We start from the raw sequence: 16929 nt of genomic DNA on the forward strand, positions 1-16929 counted from the left end.
AACTAAGTCACCCTGTTTCAGGAACACTTTCAGATGTCCTTCCAAATCATACTGAAGCTTGCCCTGGGATGCAGCAGCCAGAGTATCCACACCTGGGCAGGTGAGATCCTTCAGGCACTGAAGATCACCAGAGATCCAGACTGGCCACTCTGCACTGATTCAGACTTTCAGCCCTTTAAATGAGAAGGTAATTAGTCTTCTGAAGAAATGAGTCAGAAGCTCTCACTCCTCCTTTTTAAAGTTTAAACCAGCCTGGTACTGCTGACAGACCTATGCTGTGTGCAAGTGTCGCAACATCTTCCCAACTGGTCGTGTGACCAGGGATCAAACCCCAGTGTCTGAGGTGATGCACACCTTGCTGCAGCTACAAAATCTCTAGTAAAGCACAATATTTTGCTTTCTCAATTAAAAATCAAATCAAAACAAAACTAACAAAAAAAAAAAAAAAAAAAAAAGCCAACCAAAAAACAAAAAACCAAACACAACCCAAAACAAACCAAAACACAACCCAAACCAAACAAAACCGAACAAAAATTAAAACAAAACCCAAATTTGTTTGAAGTACAAACTAGCTGAGTCAGTAATACCGGTGCCTGAGTCTGCATGCAGCCTGAGACCACAGTCCACTTCTCATTTCTTGTGTTCATCTCAATGTGTGGTTAATTCTGTAGTCTAAAAAAGATGCTTCAGAGGTCAACACCTCCCTAAGGCTGGTGTTGGCCTCTGAAACACTAGTTTTTACAAAGGCTGCTGAACAAACCACTCAGCTTGCATATTCCACCCTCCCTGAACATCCAGCTTGTGTCTTGTCAAACCAAACAAACCATTTTCTACAAAACTTCCCAAACTTGGACTTTCCCTGAGTGTGACCTGCTATAATGTGGACTTAGCGTGAGCAGTTGTGACACTCTGAAAGCAGGGGGACAGAGCCAAGTGAATGGAGTTTGTTAATAAATATATTTGGAGGGGGTTGGCCTTGGTGGCGCCTGCCTTCTACTAAAGAGAAATTTGAATTTTGAACGGACATTGCACTGAAGTACTGAAGACACCAGAGGGCTCTACTGCAAGGCGTACAGCTGGATCTCCACAAAGTCCATAGGATTTTACTTTGAAGTCATGCTTTCATTTTTTATGATCTCCCCCCTCAAGATAAGACGCTGCTGGCAGTGTGGACCTCAACTTCTTACTTGTCTGACAGTACCTCTGGTTCAGGTTGCTCCCATCCTCAACTCTGCTATTTTTTTGTCCGGGCATGGCTGCATTCAGGATTTCTTTGGAAACCTCTTGTGCACAGTGTGTCTTGAGGAAGGACCAAGGCTATGCTGAGAAAACAGTTTCTGATAGCACTTGACATCATTCGGAAGGTGTTTTCAGTAGTGTCATAGCTTTTCCTAACCTGTTTTACATATGAATCTACCTGTAGTTGCATTTGTGCCTTTCCTGTAGGAAGTTTATGTTGAAGGATTGCCAGGCTTTGCTCACTTGGACAGGGAAATCTCTTACACGCTTTGTCCGCTCAAGAATTTTGGCTGCCTCTGTTGGCACGACAGAGAAATGTGTTTGTTAGGCTTTTATCCTTAAAGGGATAGAATTTCGCTGGTATTTTACACTTAAAAGGATACAGCATTTCTTCAAAACCAGAGTGCACAAGCGTATACATTCTCAGTCAGTTGCCTGGGATATTAGCCAGGCAGCTCCTAAAAACACTAAAGCCTGGAAATGTAAGATTAAAATACATGAGTTGGGGATAAATTGTCCATATATTGCACAAGAAATCTGAATGTGCATAGGAAATACACCCTAAGCCAAATACAAATCTTACTTTCCAAAGTCTTCGTGGTTCTTAGGGGGTTAGTTTCAAGAACGTCGAAGGGCTTTGTTGCACTTGCTTTAATTATTTGAAAATTGGTCTTCCTGACTCGAGTGATGTCTGGAATTCTTACGTGGCAGTTTCTGCTCGGTTTCAAAACATCTTGACTGTCTCACGCTGCTTGTGTGTGTGTGTGTGTGTGTGTGTGTGTGTGTGTGTGTGTGTGTTTGTGTGTGCCGCTGCTGCCTCTCATTTATTTGTTTACAGCAACATCAGGCAACTGCTGGTGTGAAGAACCAGCGAGGGATACAGCAGGACTTCTGATTATGTGCCTGAATCAGAAAGGAGGTGGCAGTTTTAAGAGAGCCGCCTCACACCTTGCCCTTTCCAGCCGGGAGGGACAGAGGAGGCTGTGTGTGGGGACACAGGTGGCCGGTCCCCCTCCCCGAGCTGTGCTGCTGGGCCGACACTTCAATTTGTCTTGGGGACGAGACGGCGGGGTCCTGCCTGCGCGTAGGATGCGGGCGCGGAGCGAGCCCGTCACAGACGGCACCAGGACTCGCCGGAGACAACGGTGTAGAGGCAGAAGAGCAGCAGCCGAGTGGACCAGTACCGGTACCGCGCATCCGGCCGCCCCTGCCTGCGCGGCTCCGCGCCCCGCGGAGGCGATAGGAGGTTCCGCAAGGCGCCGCCCCATTGGCCTCCGGGTGCGGTGTTTTGCATGTCCCCTCCCTCCGCGCCACCCCATTGGTCGAGAGCTAAGGTTGCTTTGCATGTCTCCGCCCCCGCACAGTCCCATTGGTTGCGAGCCGGAGTTGTTTTGCATATTCCCGCCCCCTCTCCCCCCCTTCCGCGCCGCCCGGCCGGCGCGGCGCTGCGGTGCTGTGTCGGACCGGCGGCGCGGCGCAGTGCAGGAGCCAGAGCGGGGCCGTGGGCAGCTGTAGGGCGCGGGCAGCGGCGGCACCAGCAGCAGCAGCAGCAGCAGCAGCACTAGCAGCACCGCTTCGCTGGCGGAGCGGGACGGCAGCAGGCTGTGGCCGGCGAGGCGAACGGCCACCGGGTCTCGCCGTGCTCCCTCTCTGTTCTCCCTACCCTATTCCTGTGAGCCGCTCCCCGCCCGGGTCCCGCGGGTGCAGCATGAAGTGCAGAGATGGCCCGCAGAGGTAAGACGGCGGTGAGGACGCTGGAAGACCTGACGCTGGACTCCGGGTATGGTGGCGCGGCGGACTCGGTGCGCTCCTCCAACTTGTCGCTGTGCTGCTCGGATTCGCACCCCGCGTACCCCTATGGAGGAAGCTGCTGGCCGCACCTAACTGACTCCATGCACAGTCGGCACAACAGCTTCGACACCGTCAACACCGTCCTAGCGGAAGACTCCGAGGTGCTGGACTGCGCGGGGCAGCAGTGCTCCCGGCTCCTGCCCGACCTTGAGGAGGTCCCCTGGAGCCTGGAGGAGGTGGAGGCGCTGCTGCTGCCGCCGCCGCTGCCGCCGCGTCGGGAGCCGCGGGCGCCGGGCGCCGCCAGCCCCGGGAACCGGGATGCGGCGGCGCGGCTCTCGACGCTGGTGAGCCGGGCGCTGGTGCGCATCGCCCGAGAAGCGCAGCGGCTCAGCCTCCGCTTCGCCAAGTGCACCAAACACGAGGTGCGGAGCGCCATGGAGATCGTCCTGGGCTGGACGCTGGCGGCCCGCTGCACGGCTGCTGCCCTGGGCGCCCTCTCCCTCTACAACATGAGCAGCAGCGGCGGCGACCGCTTCAGCCGCGGCAAGTCGGCGCGGTGCGGGCTGGCCTTCTCCGTGGGCAAGTTCTACCGCTGGATGGTGGACAGCCGCGTGGCCCTGCGCATCCACGAGCACGCCGCCATCTACCTCACGGCCGGCACCGAGTGCCTCTTCCGCGACATCCACGCCCGGGTACTGGCCGGCCCCGCCGCCCCGCTCCCACCGCCCGGCCGACCCCCAGCCGCCGCCGGTGCCGCCGGCGCCACCTCCACCCCGGCCGAGAAAGAGAAGGAGGGCGGCGAGGCGCCCCGCTTCACCCTGGAAGCGCTGGAGCAGACGGTCAACAACGACCCCGAGCTCTGGGGTTTGCTGCAGCCCTACCAGCACCTCATCTGCGGCAAGAACGCCAGCGGTGAGTGCGGCGGTGGGGCGGGACCGGGCGCCGCCGACCACCTGTTGCTCCGGGGCGGGACACCCCCCTTCCTCCCTCCTTCCCTCCCTCCCCGTTAAGGCGTGGGGCGGGCCAAGGCACTGGGGATGTGAGAGGCTGCAGGAGGGCCGGGATGGCCCGGGGCGGGGGGGAGCGCGGCCGGTTTGTCCCTTCCCGGCGGTGCGTGGCCCCTTCAGCGCGGGGTGGGAGCTGCAAAGCATCCTCTCTCGGCTCTGCCGGGACTGCCTGCCTGCCTGCGGGTGGGGGGGGGGGGAAAGGAGTGTGTGTGTGTGTGTTTGTGTCTTTAGGGGAAGGGGTGTCGTCGAGGGCTTGGGTGACAGGCATGGTTCAGAGCTTCAGTTTTCCACAGGAAATGGCAGAAGCGCAGCTGAGCGCTCGCAAGCGAGATCAAACTTTGTTACATATGCAGCGGTTTGGCCAGAGATTGCGTGGTTGGCGCTGAAATGCAGTCTTTCTGGACAGATTTCATTCATGTCGCTGCTTGTTTACCCAGCGCTTGACACAGATGCAACACGGTGATGCATCAACTTCCTGGGAATTTTTTTTTTTCTTTTTTTAAACGAAGAGTCTCATATTTTAAACGAGTTATCAGCGTTGGGTAGAGCAGGATCCCAAAGTTGACGTTTCTTATTTCAGCTCCCTCTGTTTGTCAGGGAAGGGAAAAATGGAACGAGCCGTGTCTCAGGGAAGCCGGGTGGTTTTCTCCTGCCTTCTCCTAAACGTGCACAGGCACATGCAAACGCTTTTATGAAACTTAAATATAAAATACCTGTCAAGCTGAGATGCAAATATTGAGGGGGGAAAAAAAGGGAACTGGGAGAACAAGGATAACTGGAAGTCTAGATCAGGTCTACAGATAAGCCCTGTTAAGTTTTTATAGCTATAAACGATGTATTACAGCTAATTAACCATTGTATTAAGACACCTTCACTCCCATAAAAGGAGGATGCTAAGCAGAAGCAAAAGAAAGGGGCAAATCCCCCCTCCCCAGTGCAGCTCCGTTATATTCCTCTGGCAGTTTTATTCCAACGCTGGATGCCTTCCCCAGAGTCTCCACTGAGCCTCCCCTCGAAATGCATCTGCTCCTGGGGGCATGTGTTGCAGGACCCTCACGCTATATTTTAGGTCTGTTTGCGAAGCAGAGCAGGCCTGCCTTCTCCAAGAGTGCCACCAATGGTTTTATTTTTTCGAGTCCTTTTACTGTGCCTGTAGGTTTCAGATGGCACTGTGTTGCGTTTCTGACATTGCAGCACTGGCTGTGCAGGCTCCTACTGAGCCTTTCATTTTGTTTTGCAGCTCTCTCTTAACTCGCTCTGTATCAGATTGGTGGATTTAAATGAACTTCATTCTGACTCTCATTTGTCTCCCTTTCCGGGGACAGGATTCAGATTTTTCATCTCCATTTTGTTGTAGCTTTACCTGGCACAAACCTTGATGATAGTTCAGTCCTGACTCGAGCAAATGGAATTTTTCTAAGGCGTTCGAATCAGACCCAAGCAAGTTGTCCATTTTGTTTTGCCTCTCTCCCTGTGTGCATTATGATTTATATGCAAATGAATAATGTATTTTTTTTTCTTCTGTAACATCTTATAATACCTAGTTTAGCATCCTGTTATATACATTTGAAGTTGCAGGTGCAAACAGGAGTCAAGCCTTCTTGTGATAAGCCATTTTCTGTTGCTGTTGACATTTATTTAGATTTAATCCAAGGTTGTGTTTCATGCTCTTAAATACTTTAATGGCAACTAAAACAGCCATCATAAACCATTAAACACATCAGCCTGCTTATTCACCAGTGAGATACACATCTGTTTGTATAGTCCTCACCATTTTGATGTCTGAGCGATCTATGGTTGGTTCCAAATGTTTCCTTCTCAGGCACCTACAAGGTGAGGAAATCTGATGCGAGCAATTATTTGATCTACTTGAAACTATTTGGTCAATCTGTGGTAGGATGCTAGAACTGCTGGAAGCTACATCTCTGTATAGTGGTGTAGCCACAAGTTCATCCTTTGTACTTGGTACTTGAAAAGCTGTGATAAAGCAACTTAATAGGTAGCAGACGTCTTGCATCTCTCAGCATTGCTCTGGAAGGAGAGATGGGTCTTGTAGTCTGTAGATTTGATAAACCATGGTGCCATTCCCAGCTGGGTGGCATGTGGCTACACAGGCACTGAAATTGGTGGATTTAATCCATCAGATGTGGATGAGAAGCAGTGGCTGCATCCTTTCTAAAGAGTACCATGGCCAGTATGATTTTGTGTGAAGCAGTGAAAAGAAAGCAGTGCAAAACCAAACCTCCTAGCAGTACCTTTTTTGCAGGCAGTTTTTATGGCAGGTAAATGTCAAACCTTTAAAAATTTTCCGGGCTGGATTCAACAGTATAAATTCCATCTGGAAAATGAAACAGGCAACTCGTGAAGATCATGGGATAGAAGTACATAAGCAACATGAGTTTGTGCGTGATGTAGTCTGAAATTGCTCTAATATAGCTTGGGAACATGGGTTTTGTGAAAGATGATCTGAGGATCTGCAAAACACAAACCAGCCTTTCAGGGCATCCCTGTCAGCTGTGCAGTGTTTAGTGGTTTCAGCTGAGGTTTTTTAGCCTGGTATCATACCCATTCATCTTGGAAGCTACTGAATAAGATCAGTACTGCAAGATAACCTTATCCTTCCTATAAATGATGGTCATTCACCTTCAGACAAAGAAGATGCTTGAGACAGTCTTTGTGGTGGGTGCTTCAGCCTGCTAGGCTTGTCTCGGGTATGTCTGGCCTGAGCTCAGACAGCTGCCTCAACAGGAGCCCTGCTCTCCCAACAGCTGCCTGCTCACTCCTCCTGTGGGGCTGAAGGCATATGGATGGAAGTGGTGGCCCATCATCATGCATTGCAGGCCACATCTCCTTCATAAGCCTTTTGACAACCTCTTGTGTGATATGGGAGTTAAGGATGACAAAGGAGAAGCAGGCAGTGGTGTCAGGAACAAGCCACCGGAGTACGCCAGCAGCTGCTGGCATCTTGGCTGAGCTTACCCCAGTTGCTGTATCAGGAAGAATAGACTTAAAAAAGCACTCTGAGGTAGTAATTATTTCCCTCCCCCGCCTTCCCCCCTCCCCTTTGCACAACCAGAATTTTAATGTCATGGTTGAATGAAAATTAAAAACTTTACGTCTGGGATTTCATCGGCACTCAAATGTTTCAATTAGAAGCTCCATCTGAACAGCACTGTACACATTTTACATACTATAACAGTCGCACAGAGTGTTATTTCCCTTGAAATAGTGGGAGCAAAATATTGTGTACTGAATGAAAGGCAGTTAAATCTGGCACCTTTGTGGTTTGTGTTATATTATTTTAGTTTCTTTATTGCTCATCAAACCCTTACTTTTAAGGCAGAGCTGAGAGATGCTTTGAGATTACTGGGAAGTTTCCTCAGGTCTTGGATCCAGTGCAAATCTTAGGAGTAAGTCCTTATATTTCATTTTCACAGTGGGTGCTTGGATGCTAGGTCCAAGTAGCTCAAAGTCACCTACAGTGTGTTATAAAGGTCCTCTTACACCAGATGGAAGGATGGTATTAGACAATGCTTGGATTAATACAGAGTTTAGAAAATGTGTTGTTTCTGTTTTTGCCTTGGGGATCTCTTTGTTTTGTGTTGCAGGACTCATGGTGGGAAGGGCAGAGGCCCGGAGAGACACAGCCAGGGAGCCAGGGATCATGGGGAGAAGGTTTCTTGGGCAGCCAGAGTGCACAACTTGGCCTGGTTTGTTTGTGTGCAGCTACTAAAACTAGTTATTTGGAACACAACTGCATCCCTGTGTTTTTTTCCTATTCTTGATATTATTTAGAGAGGGAGACACAATAACTAAGAATAAACCCAGGATTAGATCAGGCTTGGCTGACGTGTCAGCTAACCTTGGTTTAACCTCAGACTCTTCTAATCCAGAAAAAGTAGAGGGACTCCAAGTAAATGCACAATACAAATCTATTAGCATCAGCTTAACCAAAGAATTTAATGCTTTAAAGTTCTGAAACATATGTATATAAACGTGTGTGTATATAGAGACCATTCCCTTCCTTTACTGGTGAGCATACTGCTATCTATTTCTTCTCTGCTTTCCGTTGTAATTAAACCATTCAAGATCCTATTGTGGCTTTAGGGGCCCTTATGAATCAATCTAGAACTTGAGCTGGGATGATAGAGGAATATTTGGGCACAAAATGGAATTTCATACCTCTTTCCTTGGCACTTCTTTACTGCAGTTTCAAGAACCTTTTTTTTTCCTCCTCATTATGTTTCAATCTTATTGTTCTTTAGTAAAAAAAAACTGAATTGGAATACAGTTTGAAACTTCTTGTGTGCTCCTGTATTTTATACTTCGGGGTCTTGGCTATTATGTTTTTGCCATCAGCTTCTGGGCACTTGCCCAGAGGTTGATATCAGAATGTGTATTTTATGTGTATTTTATTATGTGTATATGATTGTGTGTGTTTTTCTTTGATTTTCTTACCTGACAACCTCCTCAGCAAACTTCCACAGCCCCTCTAAAGAAGTTTTGTATCCATTTGTACCCTTTCTGGATGGGAGGTAGAGTCCCATGGCTACAAGGCTGAAGGTTGTGCCTCGTGGTGACTTGTGGCCATCGAGACTGTTGGGAATTGGGATGGCACTGGGAAAACTATGTTCCTTTCCTGGAGGAAGGTGCATTGCTCTAACACCCAGTGTGGGCAGGAGAAGGAAAGACAGACAGACAGACACTCAACATGTGTGCTCATTGCAGAATTCCACTGCCTTGTGAGGGCTGAGAAGGAGCAATGGTGGGACTGGGAAGTAGAGATCCAGTCTGGTATTTCTGTTTGACTGGCTGCTGAAGGTTTGTTTGCCCCTGGACACTTTTATTCTTATAATTTGCTTCAGTTATGAGTATAAGGTAAAAAAAAAATAAAAAAATCCCAGAAATGGTTACATCAGAAACACCCATAATAATAAAAGATGATGTGTGTCAGTATGTATATTCCCTTTATCATATTGGAAAGTACCTTAATAATAGTTATAGCCATGTCTGGGAAGGGCTTCAGGCTTATGACTTAGTTTCTGATGTAAATGAGGCTTTAGATTTATGATTGGGAAAAATGACTGTATATACAAGGGGTGTGTTAGGGGAACAACAGCATACTTTTTAGCAGGATGTTGGGTTCCTGGACTTTTTTGCTGAATGGTGATAGGCTTTACCTCATCTTTCAGCCTTCCTGTGAGCAGGTGACACAAGGGGAAGGTGAGCACTGGCAACAACTTTTCACCTTTCCCAAATGCTACTGCAAATACTCTCTCTTCTGTCACTGCCCAAAGTTATTTTGAGTGAAAAGACACCATGATTTTGTGTGTTTGTCTTTGTGCAGTGCATATCAAACCAATCTGCCAGTTATCCATCAGGTATTTTCTGTGTTGTGCCAGGGTAAATTACCCAGGGGTGCAACAGCTAGGAACTTGAAAAGCCTGAGCCTTTTCACCCTTGTCCTGGTCAGGGACGTGATTCTCCTGTCTCAGAAGCTAGAGGAAAGCTTTAGCATCTTCCTCTCCCCACCTTGCCCCCAGTGAAGGTGTGAAAAGAAAAAGAAGCACTTGATTAGATGACACCAGGGGAGAAGAGCTGCTTCCTGGAGTGTATGGGTGCTGGGAATTAAATCCTCTGCCCAGAGTAATATTCCTGTGGCCAATGTGTAGTGCAAAAAGAGCGGGGGCCTCCTTTCAGACAGCTTGCTGAAACTAGCAACTTCCACCCAAAAATAGGTCTGTTGCTGGCCCAGTGGAGACTGTTCAGAAAGCACCAGGAGGGGATGGTTGGGGTTTGTTCATCAGCAGGATGCTCTCTTCCTGCAGGGATCATGAGCAGTAGTGCTGCCACTGTTTGTGTCCCTGAGCAGGTTTGGCTCTCTTTGCCCTCACAGAGACCAAGACAGATGCTTGGAGTCCTGAAGGCTGCTCCTGTTACCTCCTTTTAACACCAGGTGTTAGCATTAACTGCTGAGAAGTGAAGCTAGTGGTTGCTTGGCATTTTGAGCTGATTTTTTTCAATGCTGTTGCCTCCAAAATCTCCTGCATGATCTTCACAGTGTGCATGGGTGCCTCCTCACTTTGCCTGTCTCCCTTCAGACTTTGCTGGTGCTTCTTTTGGTCTTCCAGGCTGGGCCATCATGTCTAGCCCTTGCAGTGATGCTGTCCTGCTTGTCCCTCCATCCCACTGCTCCTGCCCCTGGCTCTGTCTGCTGAGTGTTCTCCTTTGCCCCAAGTGTAGGAGGTTTCAGAAGGGTGTAAGGAAAAGTAGGGTCTTTTTCATTTCCATTGCTCTTTTCTTTCTCTTCCTCACCAAAAGCAATTTACCGTACCATCTCTTTGTATATCTGTAATTACAGTTGTTATGCACCTGATAAGTATTTTAAAGGTTTTAAAAGACATAATGATGGCATTAAAATTACCCCAGAGATTGCACAGTCAGCTTAACCTGTAGATACTTTGCCAGAGCATTGAGCAGCCTGGAAAAAACGCAGACATTATAGAAGACTCAGCCAAGTCTCAAAAGTGGCTCTCGATCTGTCCTTGGTTTCAGGGATTTCCTATGACAAAGAATTTCTCTCGGTGGGCTCAGCGTGAGCACATCTGTCTGCCAAGGTGTAAGCTTCCTGTTTTCCCAGAAGGTAATAAAGCAGTCCTGCTGTTGTAGGCTCTGAGGAGATATAATGTGGTGGTCACTCACTCCTCTTGCTTTCCATAAAGCTAAATCTTCTGTAAAAACAGAAGAGAAGAGGCCACTGATCAGGTGAAGTGAGTCAGTGAAAAGGCAACTGTAGTCTCATTTTGATGGCAGGAGTGAGGAATATGTTTCTGGGAGCAGCTCAAGAAGCCATCCTTGGTGTGGATCAGTTGAGCAGCACGGATGGGGCACAGGCACTTACCTGTGTCTTACTGAGGCTGCAGAGGCTTGTCTCATTTCTTTTAATTAATTTAACCTCCTACTGAACTGATGCTTTTGAATCATCACACTCCCTCACCAGGCAGTTTATGGGTGAGGAAGAAGGCACACAGCACGGCTTATGGGGTGTGACCGTTTTCTTGGGCTCTGTTCAAGTGATGCCTGTCATCTTGAAGGTATTTTGTTCTCTTGTTTGATTTCTGTGCTTGGTTCATAGTAAAAATACCATTTTTTGGTGTAGTTGTTCCTGGAAACAACCCAGGAGGTTTTATAGTATGGTCCTGTAAAAGGGCTGTTGGCATCCTGAAGTAAATACATGGACCAGCTTGGGGCGCCAAGAAGGTGCTTGGGACACTTGCAGTTTCTTCTGGCAAGTAGAAGAAAAAAGCTTTGCCTTGCTTTAGAGTTTAAGTGTACTGGATTTTAATAACAGAAAGAAAATTAGACCACTTGTTCCAGCAGGCTTCAGGACAGGTGATTGCCCCTGCTGAACCAAGCTGGCAAAGGCAGGTAAAGGAGGCAGGACTTGTTCACCCCAGTTGGTTCAAGGCCATTTAAAAGCACTGTGTTGAATAGTATCTTGTACAAAAATTTTGGGCCAGATTCTGGTCCTGATGTCTCTCACACAGACCTAGTTAAAATGTGTGTGGTGGTGCATGGCTTGGCTGTCATCGGTGAGCATCACACTTGGTTCCTTGGTGGGCACTTCGCTAGAGTGACACTTTGGGGCTGGGCTCGTCCCACTCTTGTGCTTAAGGCAGTCATGGATGTGGATATTGTAGGTACTGTTTGTGAAGTATATGGCAGCAGAGAAGACAAGTTTAAGCTCTTTTTTCCTGGAGCTGGCAGGTGGCTGAAAGTGAAAGTGCAGGGAGGGGATCGGTGCTGAAGGATGCGTGGGAGGCAGGATGCTTGCCAGGAGATAGAAGCCCATGGAGGCGTTGCAGCTGAGCTGGGAGGGACAGGTAATACCTTTGGGTCAGCAAGTTCACAGCCTGCTCCCAGAGCCCTTACATGGATAGATCTCACCCATGAGAACAGCTCAGGGGCTTTGTGTGGCTGTAAAGGTCTCAGGATAGGCTTGTGAGTGAGCAGGTGAACCCCCGAGAAGTTTAAAGAGGCTTGTTCAAGGACTGGATCTCTGTCCTTTAGTGCTGTGGAGTAGCACCTGGACCTGTGAGGGTCTGAGGCTTTAAAATTAATAAGACCAGCCTGCTTTTAAATTGCACTACTTTGAAATATTGCTCCCATGTGGGGGAAGTGAACAGGGCTGGGGTTGTAGCAGAGGTATGGTGAATGTATTTGCGTTTTCAGGGAGGTCAAATAATTGGAAGAAACTTTGCATCCTGCAGTGTTTTGCAGTTTTTCTGGCCCCATGATAGTCCTGAATAAACACGGCTGGTCTGTAGTGCTTTTGCTTATATATTGTGTTTGGCTGTGAATGAGGAGCTAAAGTTGGGAAAGGTTGGCTTTTCCTTGCGGAGGGCTGAGGAAGCCTTGCAAACCCCTCTCTGGGATGTTATCCAGCAGGGGTTTGGAAACAGAGTTTGCGAGGCTGTGGGCTGTATCCATTCCTCAGGCTGCAGGCCCTTTGCCCCTGGGGGTGAAGCATCTTTGCTTCTCCATCACCTCAAAGCAGAGGATATGGCTGGTAGAAGGCAAACTGCCACCATCAAGGTGGGCCAGATGCAACAGGAACTTACGCTGGATTCCCAGCCCTTTGGTAGGAATTGCTGCAAACAGAAAGGAAAGAGATGGCAGAGGCTGGAGTCATTTTTGGTACTCGCTGAGATGCTTTTGGTTGAGGATGATAAGAAGAGGGTGGGGTTTCTAGTTTTGTTTTGGTTTGATTATACAGGGACATTCTTTCACATGCCAGCATAACACAGATAATAGTTTCACTGAATCATTCACTGTAAGTCTGGATTGGTAGATTGTTTTGGGGGTCAGAAAACTCAGTAATTAAAAAAAAAATATTGTTGTGCTATGGTGCTATTTCACTTCTCTGGCATACATTTTTTGTGTGATACACTTTGTCTTCCAAAGGTATTGCTAAACCAAATCCTGTTGTCCTTACCTGGTTTCTGTGATAAGGAGAACCACTCAGGCACCAGAACGAGGCTTGTTAACGAATTAAAGAAACTCTTGAGTCAAAGCTGTAGGCCCAGATTTAGTTTTGCTAACTAACTGACAATGAATATCAGTACCTCACTGCAGATACTTATTTAAAATTTGAATGGAATTTTTTTTACTGATTCACAGTGTTCAGCTTAAAGACAGCAAAGTGAACACTGCTCAGTGCAGTCTGTAAACCCTTGTGTTAACTATAACTAGCCTATTTCCACTGGCCCACATAAGAAAAACCCTAAAAATAGTCCAGCAGTGTATGTTTTCAAAAGTAAATTAGGTTTTAAAAATAAGAGCTTCAGTTTAATTATCTGGCATACTCTCAGTAAGTAGAAGGGTTTTCAAAATACGCAATTCCTGGGACATGGAAAAAACCCCTGACCCCAAACAAGCCACCACTCCATAGTTAGGACCTGCTGTTGCTTTGCTGTTGTGCCATACCTATTAACTAGTTCTTCATTATACCACTGTGCTCACAAAAACATTGCCTTGTCCATCAAATGGTTTTGGATAGTGAAAAACATTTTGCAAGCTGAGTGAAATGCAGGGCCAGACAGCAGAAATGAGCAGGTTATTTTTCATTAAAAATTCCCACCTGTGTGAATGCGTATAATGCCTTACCTTCCATCTTAGAGAGCATGTATGGTAAAACAAGCAGGAGTAATGTCAAGTATTTTGCAGATTTATATGTAGGAATAAGATAAACATCTATCTAATGCAGTAGATGCTGAACTTAAGTAGCAATGTTCTTGCAGCCAGAAGCTGGGAACCAAGGTAGCTAAGTCAGTGATGCTGTCTGTCTGACCTACATCAGCACTTAAACTGTGGTGGCTGAAGCTTCTAAACCAAGATTTTTTATAAGGACACCAGGGTGATGAGAGCCATCAAACCACCAAAGCAGATGGGGATATTGATCTCTGCTGGCTCTGCCTCCTGCCCCCTGACCAGCTGTGTCACAGGGGGAGAGGAGGGCTGGAGGTGGAGCTTGAGGTTGCAGAGAGACTCAGCAGTTATCGGATGGGTGGGGAAACACCGTCTTATCGGGGCTGGTGAGGTTCTATCGAGACAACTTTAATTACAGACTGCGTTGGTGTGAGGCAGGAGCCAATGAGTCACAAAGAGTTTTCTAAGGTTTTAGGCTGGCCTTGGATGCTCAGGTGTTGGCCACTCTCACAGGTGACTTCTCTTTCTTTCAGAGCGAGGAGGCACAGCTCTGGCAGGGTTTTCTTTTATAAGGAACCCTGCCACCTCTATCACCACCTTTGTCACCTTGAGATGAGGTAGCTCTGATTTGCCCAACCTGGGGCTATGCTTTGGGACTCCCTGGGAGTTTACCTGGAACGCTGCTGACTGCTTAATAGCTGCTTCTCATGCAAACCGTGCAAACACACCCAAACTGCAAAACTGGCTACAAAGCTTGTTGCTGAGCAGAGTTAAACCTGTACTGTCAAAAGGAGCTGCAGGGCCCATGGGCAGCTTGTGCAATCCGTGTTGCATACTGCTGCTGAGACATCCCTGGCTGGAGCGAGAAGGTGTTATGGGCACACTGGGATTTTTAGGTTTGGGATTCACACCTTTCTGTGGTCTGGTAGGGTCTGAGCTGGGGAAAAAAAACATCTTTTTTGGGGGTAAGGATGGCATTCAAGGGAAGGGCACCACTGGGACAGGTTCTGATCTTGTGAAGGTCCTCAGTGCTGCTAGTATTACACTGACACCATGAAATAGTTGTGACCATTTTAACAAACACGAGTGTTGGCCATGGCATAAAGAAAAATTAGAACAATTCAGCACCCCCATAAAACATCCTCTGAGCCTGGAGTAATTAGTTCACTTTCAGTAGCCTAATTTCCAGAAAGAGTAAGAATAGGGCAAACATCAGAAAAGATAATAAAAGTTGGGGGACGCAGGGGGAATATTTCAGTGCACCGGAGTGGCATTATTTGGTCCAGAAAGAGGTCACCTGGGAGAAACTGTGATTGCACTGTGCAGGAGAGTGAGTGGCAAAGCAGGAACTGATCAGCTGCTTAATTTTTTTGCAGAGCTCCAAGATGCAAGAAGATTAAATGAAACTGAAAGAAAGTAAATTTAAGATAGCTCTAAAGAGCCCTCTCCTTTCTGCAAATTACTGGAGGTTTGTGGAGCTGGATACTGCAGGGAGTGACTAAGTAGCAATTTGTTCGGGTTATGCACATGAAGGAGAATGTTTCTAAGGATTATATTAATACTATGTCTTATATTAATAAATGCAGAGGAAGTATTGTTTCATGTTTTAGCCCATCTGTCTCTTGGACAGCCTTCCCAGGCATTGCACAAGACGTGGCAGGAGTTCCTGACCTTCCTCTGTGCTGCAGAATCATTCGCTGCTGACTTGATGCTCTGCAAACACAGGTTCCTTCCTGCAGTATTGTTCACATGAATAAACTTTATTTGTTTCAGTAGCTCCATGAATGAGTAAGAGCCTCAGGACTGAATGATCTGCTGTTCTGAGCTCATTTTGTGGTAACTTCTCTACATTTTCTTCTGTGGTTTTGACATGGGTAAATCTTCCTTCCCGGGCTTTCGCAAGTGCTCTCTGTGTTAGGAGTGGCAACTGCCTAGATTCAGCTGCTTTTTTTGACCTCCCCCCCCTTAACTTCAAAGAACTTCAGTATTTGCGTAAGTGGCTCACTAATTTACTGTGTTCTGGCTTAATCTCTCTTGAATGCCTTTCTGAAAATAGTCTGTCCAGTCGAGGTAAAAATATTCACTGTCAAAGCAGAGTATTTAGAAATAGCTCCAGTTTTGACTTGGATCAAATAGAAAGCCAGTCATTTGCATTTGATTAAGGACAGGTGATTAACTTCTTGCACAGCTGTTTTTTAGCTTGTTCACTGGAATTTTTGACCTACTGGGGAAAAGAAGCAACCAGATAAAAAAACCCAAAACAACCAACCCTAACTAAATTTGGCATCACTGCCATGATGCCATGAACTTTGTGTCCAGCAGGAAGAAGGATGCAAAGCACAGTTTCATTATACTGGGCTGTCGCATCAATAATGTAGTAACATAATGTCTTGGAGGGAAAATAATGGGCTCTAATGGTGCAACCAGTGTGTTTACTGATACTGTAGCACAATTAATTGTGGTTTTCTTGGAATTATGTGCTGTAAACAGTTTCTGTTAAAAGTGGATTTAGAGCATTTGAGCTTAACCTCTTCCCTGCAAGGAGACCAGTAGCCTTACCCTATTCCCTTGGGATGAGCCTCAGAAAAATAAAAATGAGGCTCATTAATTGAAAATTATGGGAGGGGGTTTCTCCGTTCATCTTCTAGCAGCATTCAAGAGGCCTGTGCTCTGCTTTCACCAGCCTGTGCTTTGTGCTTCTCTGGTAACTGGGGACTGACTGGGGGGAAAAGTACCATGGAAGGGCTGTGGACTTCCAGGCTTTGCCCCCAAGTCTTTGTGGGTCTGTCAGTAACAAAACCAAGGGCTTGGTGGAGGTTTATTATCCTTCTAACACCACTGGAATTGTTTGGGAGGCTGATGGTGATAGCCTGAGCACAGTACTGTCTGGGAAGGGTTTGATTTCCTTGAGAAGGGCAGGTGGCTCATGTTAGCCCCTTGTGTGGTACCCAAGCATGGCAGAGGAAGGAGGCCCTGGGGATGGGCTTTGAGTCAGTGAGCAGAGTCCATACTTTATTCAGGTGTTGTTTACTTTATTTATTATTGTGGCCAAATCCCAGGGGTGGAGGGATGTGGGGAGGGCTTTGTGTTTGTGTTGGATGGTAAAAGCTTTTTCTATCTTTCTGTTTCACATTCAGCACACTCTTGTGTTACTTTTCCAGTGCTCAGCAAAGGTTTAGCTTGC

General features: G+C 47.3%; 1 protein-coding gene across 3 annotated transcripts in view; it reads left to right on the top strand.

Moving 5' to 3' along the window:
• The first annotated feature begins 2680 nt into the window (after positions 1-2680).
• The window catches only part of ABTB3 (ankyrin repeat and BTB domain containing 3), a 178601-nt gene continuing 164352 nt past the window's right edge, over positions 2681-16929 (top strand). For 2 of the 3 annotated variants that reach the window (XM_071729122.1, XM_071729141.1), the window contains exon 1: positions 2681-3942. In XM_071729122.1, the coding sequence (XP_071585223.1) occupies positions 2961-3942 (982 nt within the window). In that variant the 5' untranslated portion in view covers positions 2681-2960. The remainder of the gene's footprint in view (positions 3943-16929) is intronic. The other variant, XM_071729133.1, reaches the window with a different exon arrangement.

The sequence above is a fragment of the Heliangelus exortis genome, chromosome 1, assembly GCF_036169615.1.
Source record: "Heliangelus exortis chromosome 1, bHelExo1.hap1, whole genome shotgun sequence".
In the NCBI taxonomy this organism is placed as follows: domain Eukaryota; kingdom Metazoa; phylum Chordata; class Aves; order Apodiformes; family Trochilidae; genus Heliangelus; species Heliangelus exortis.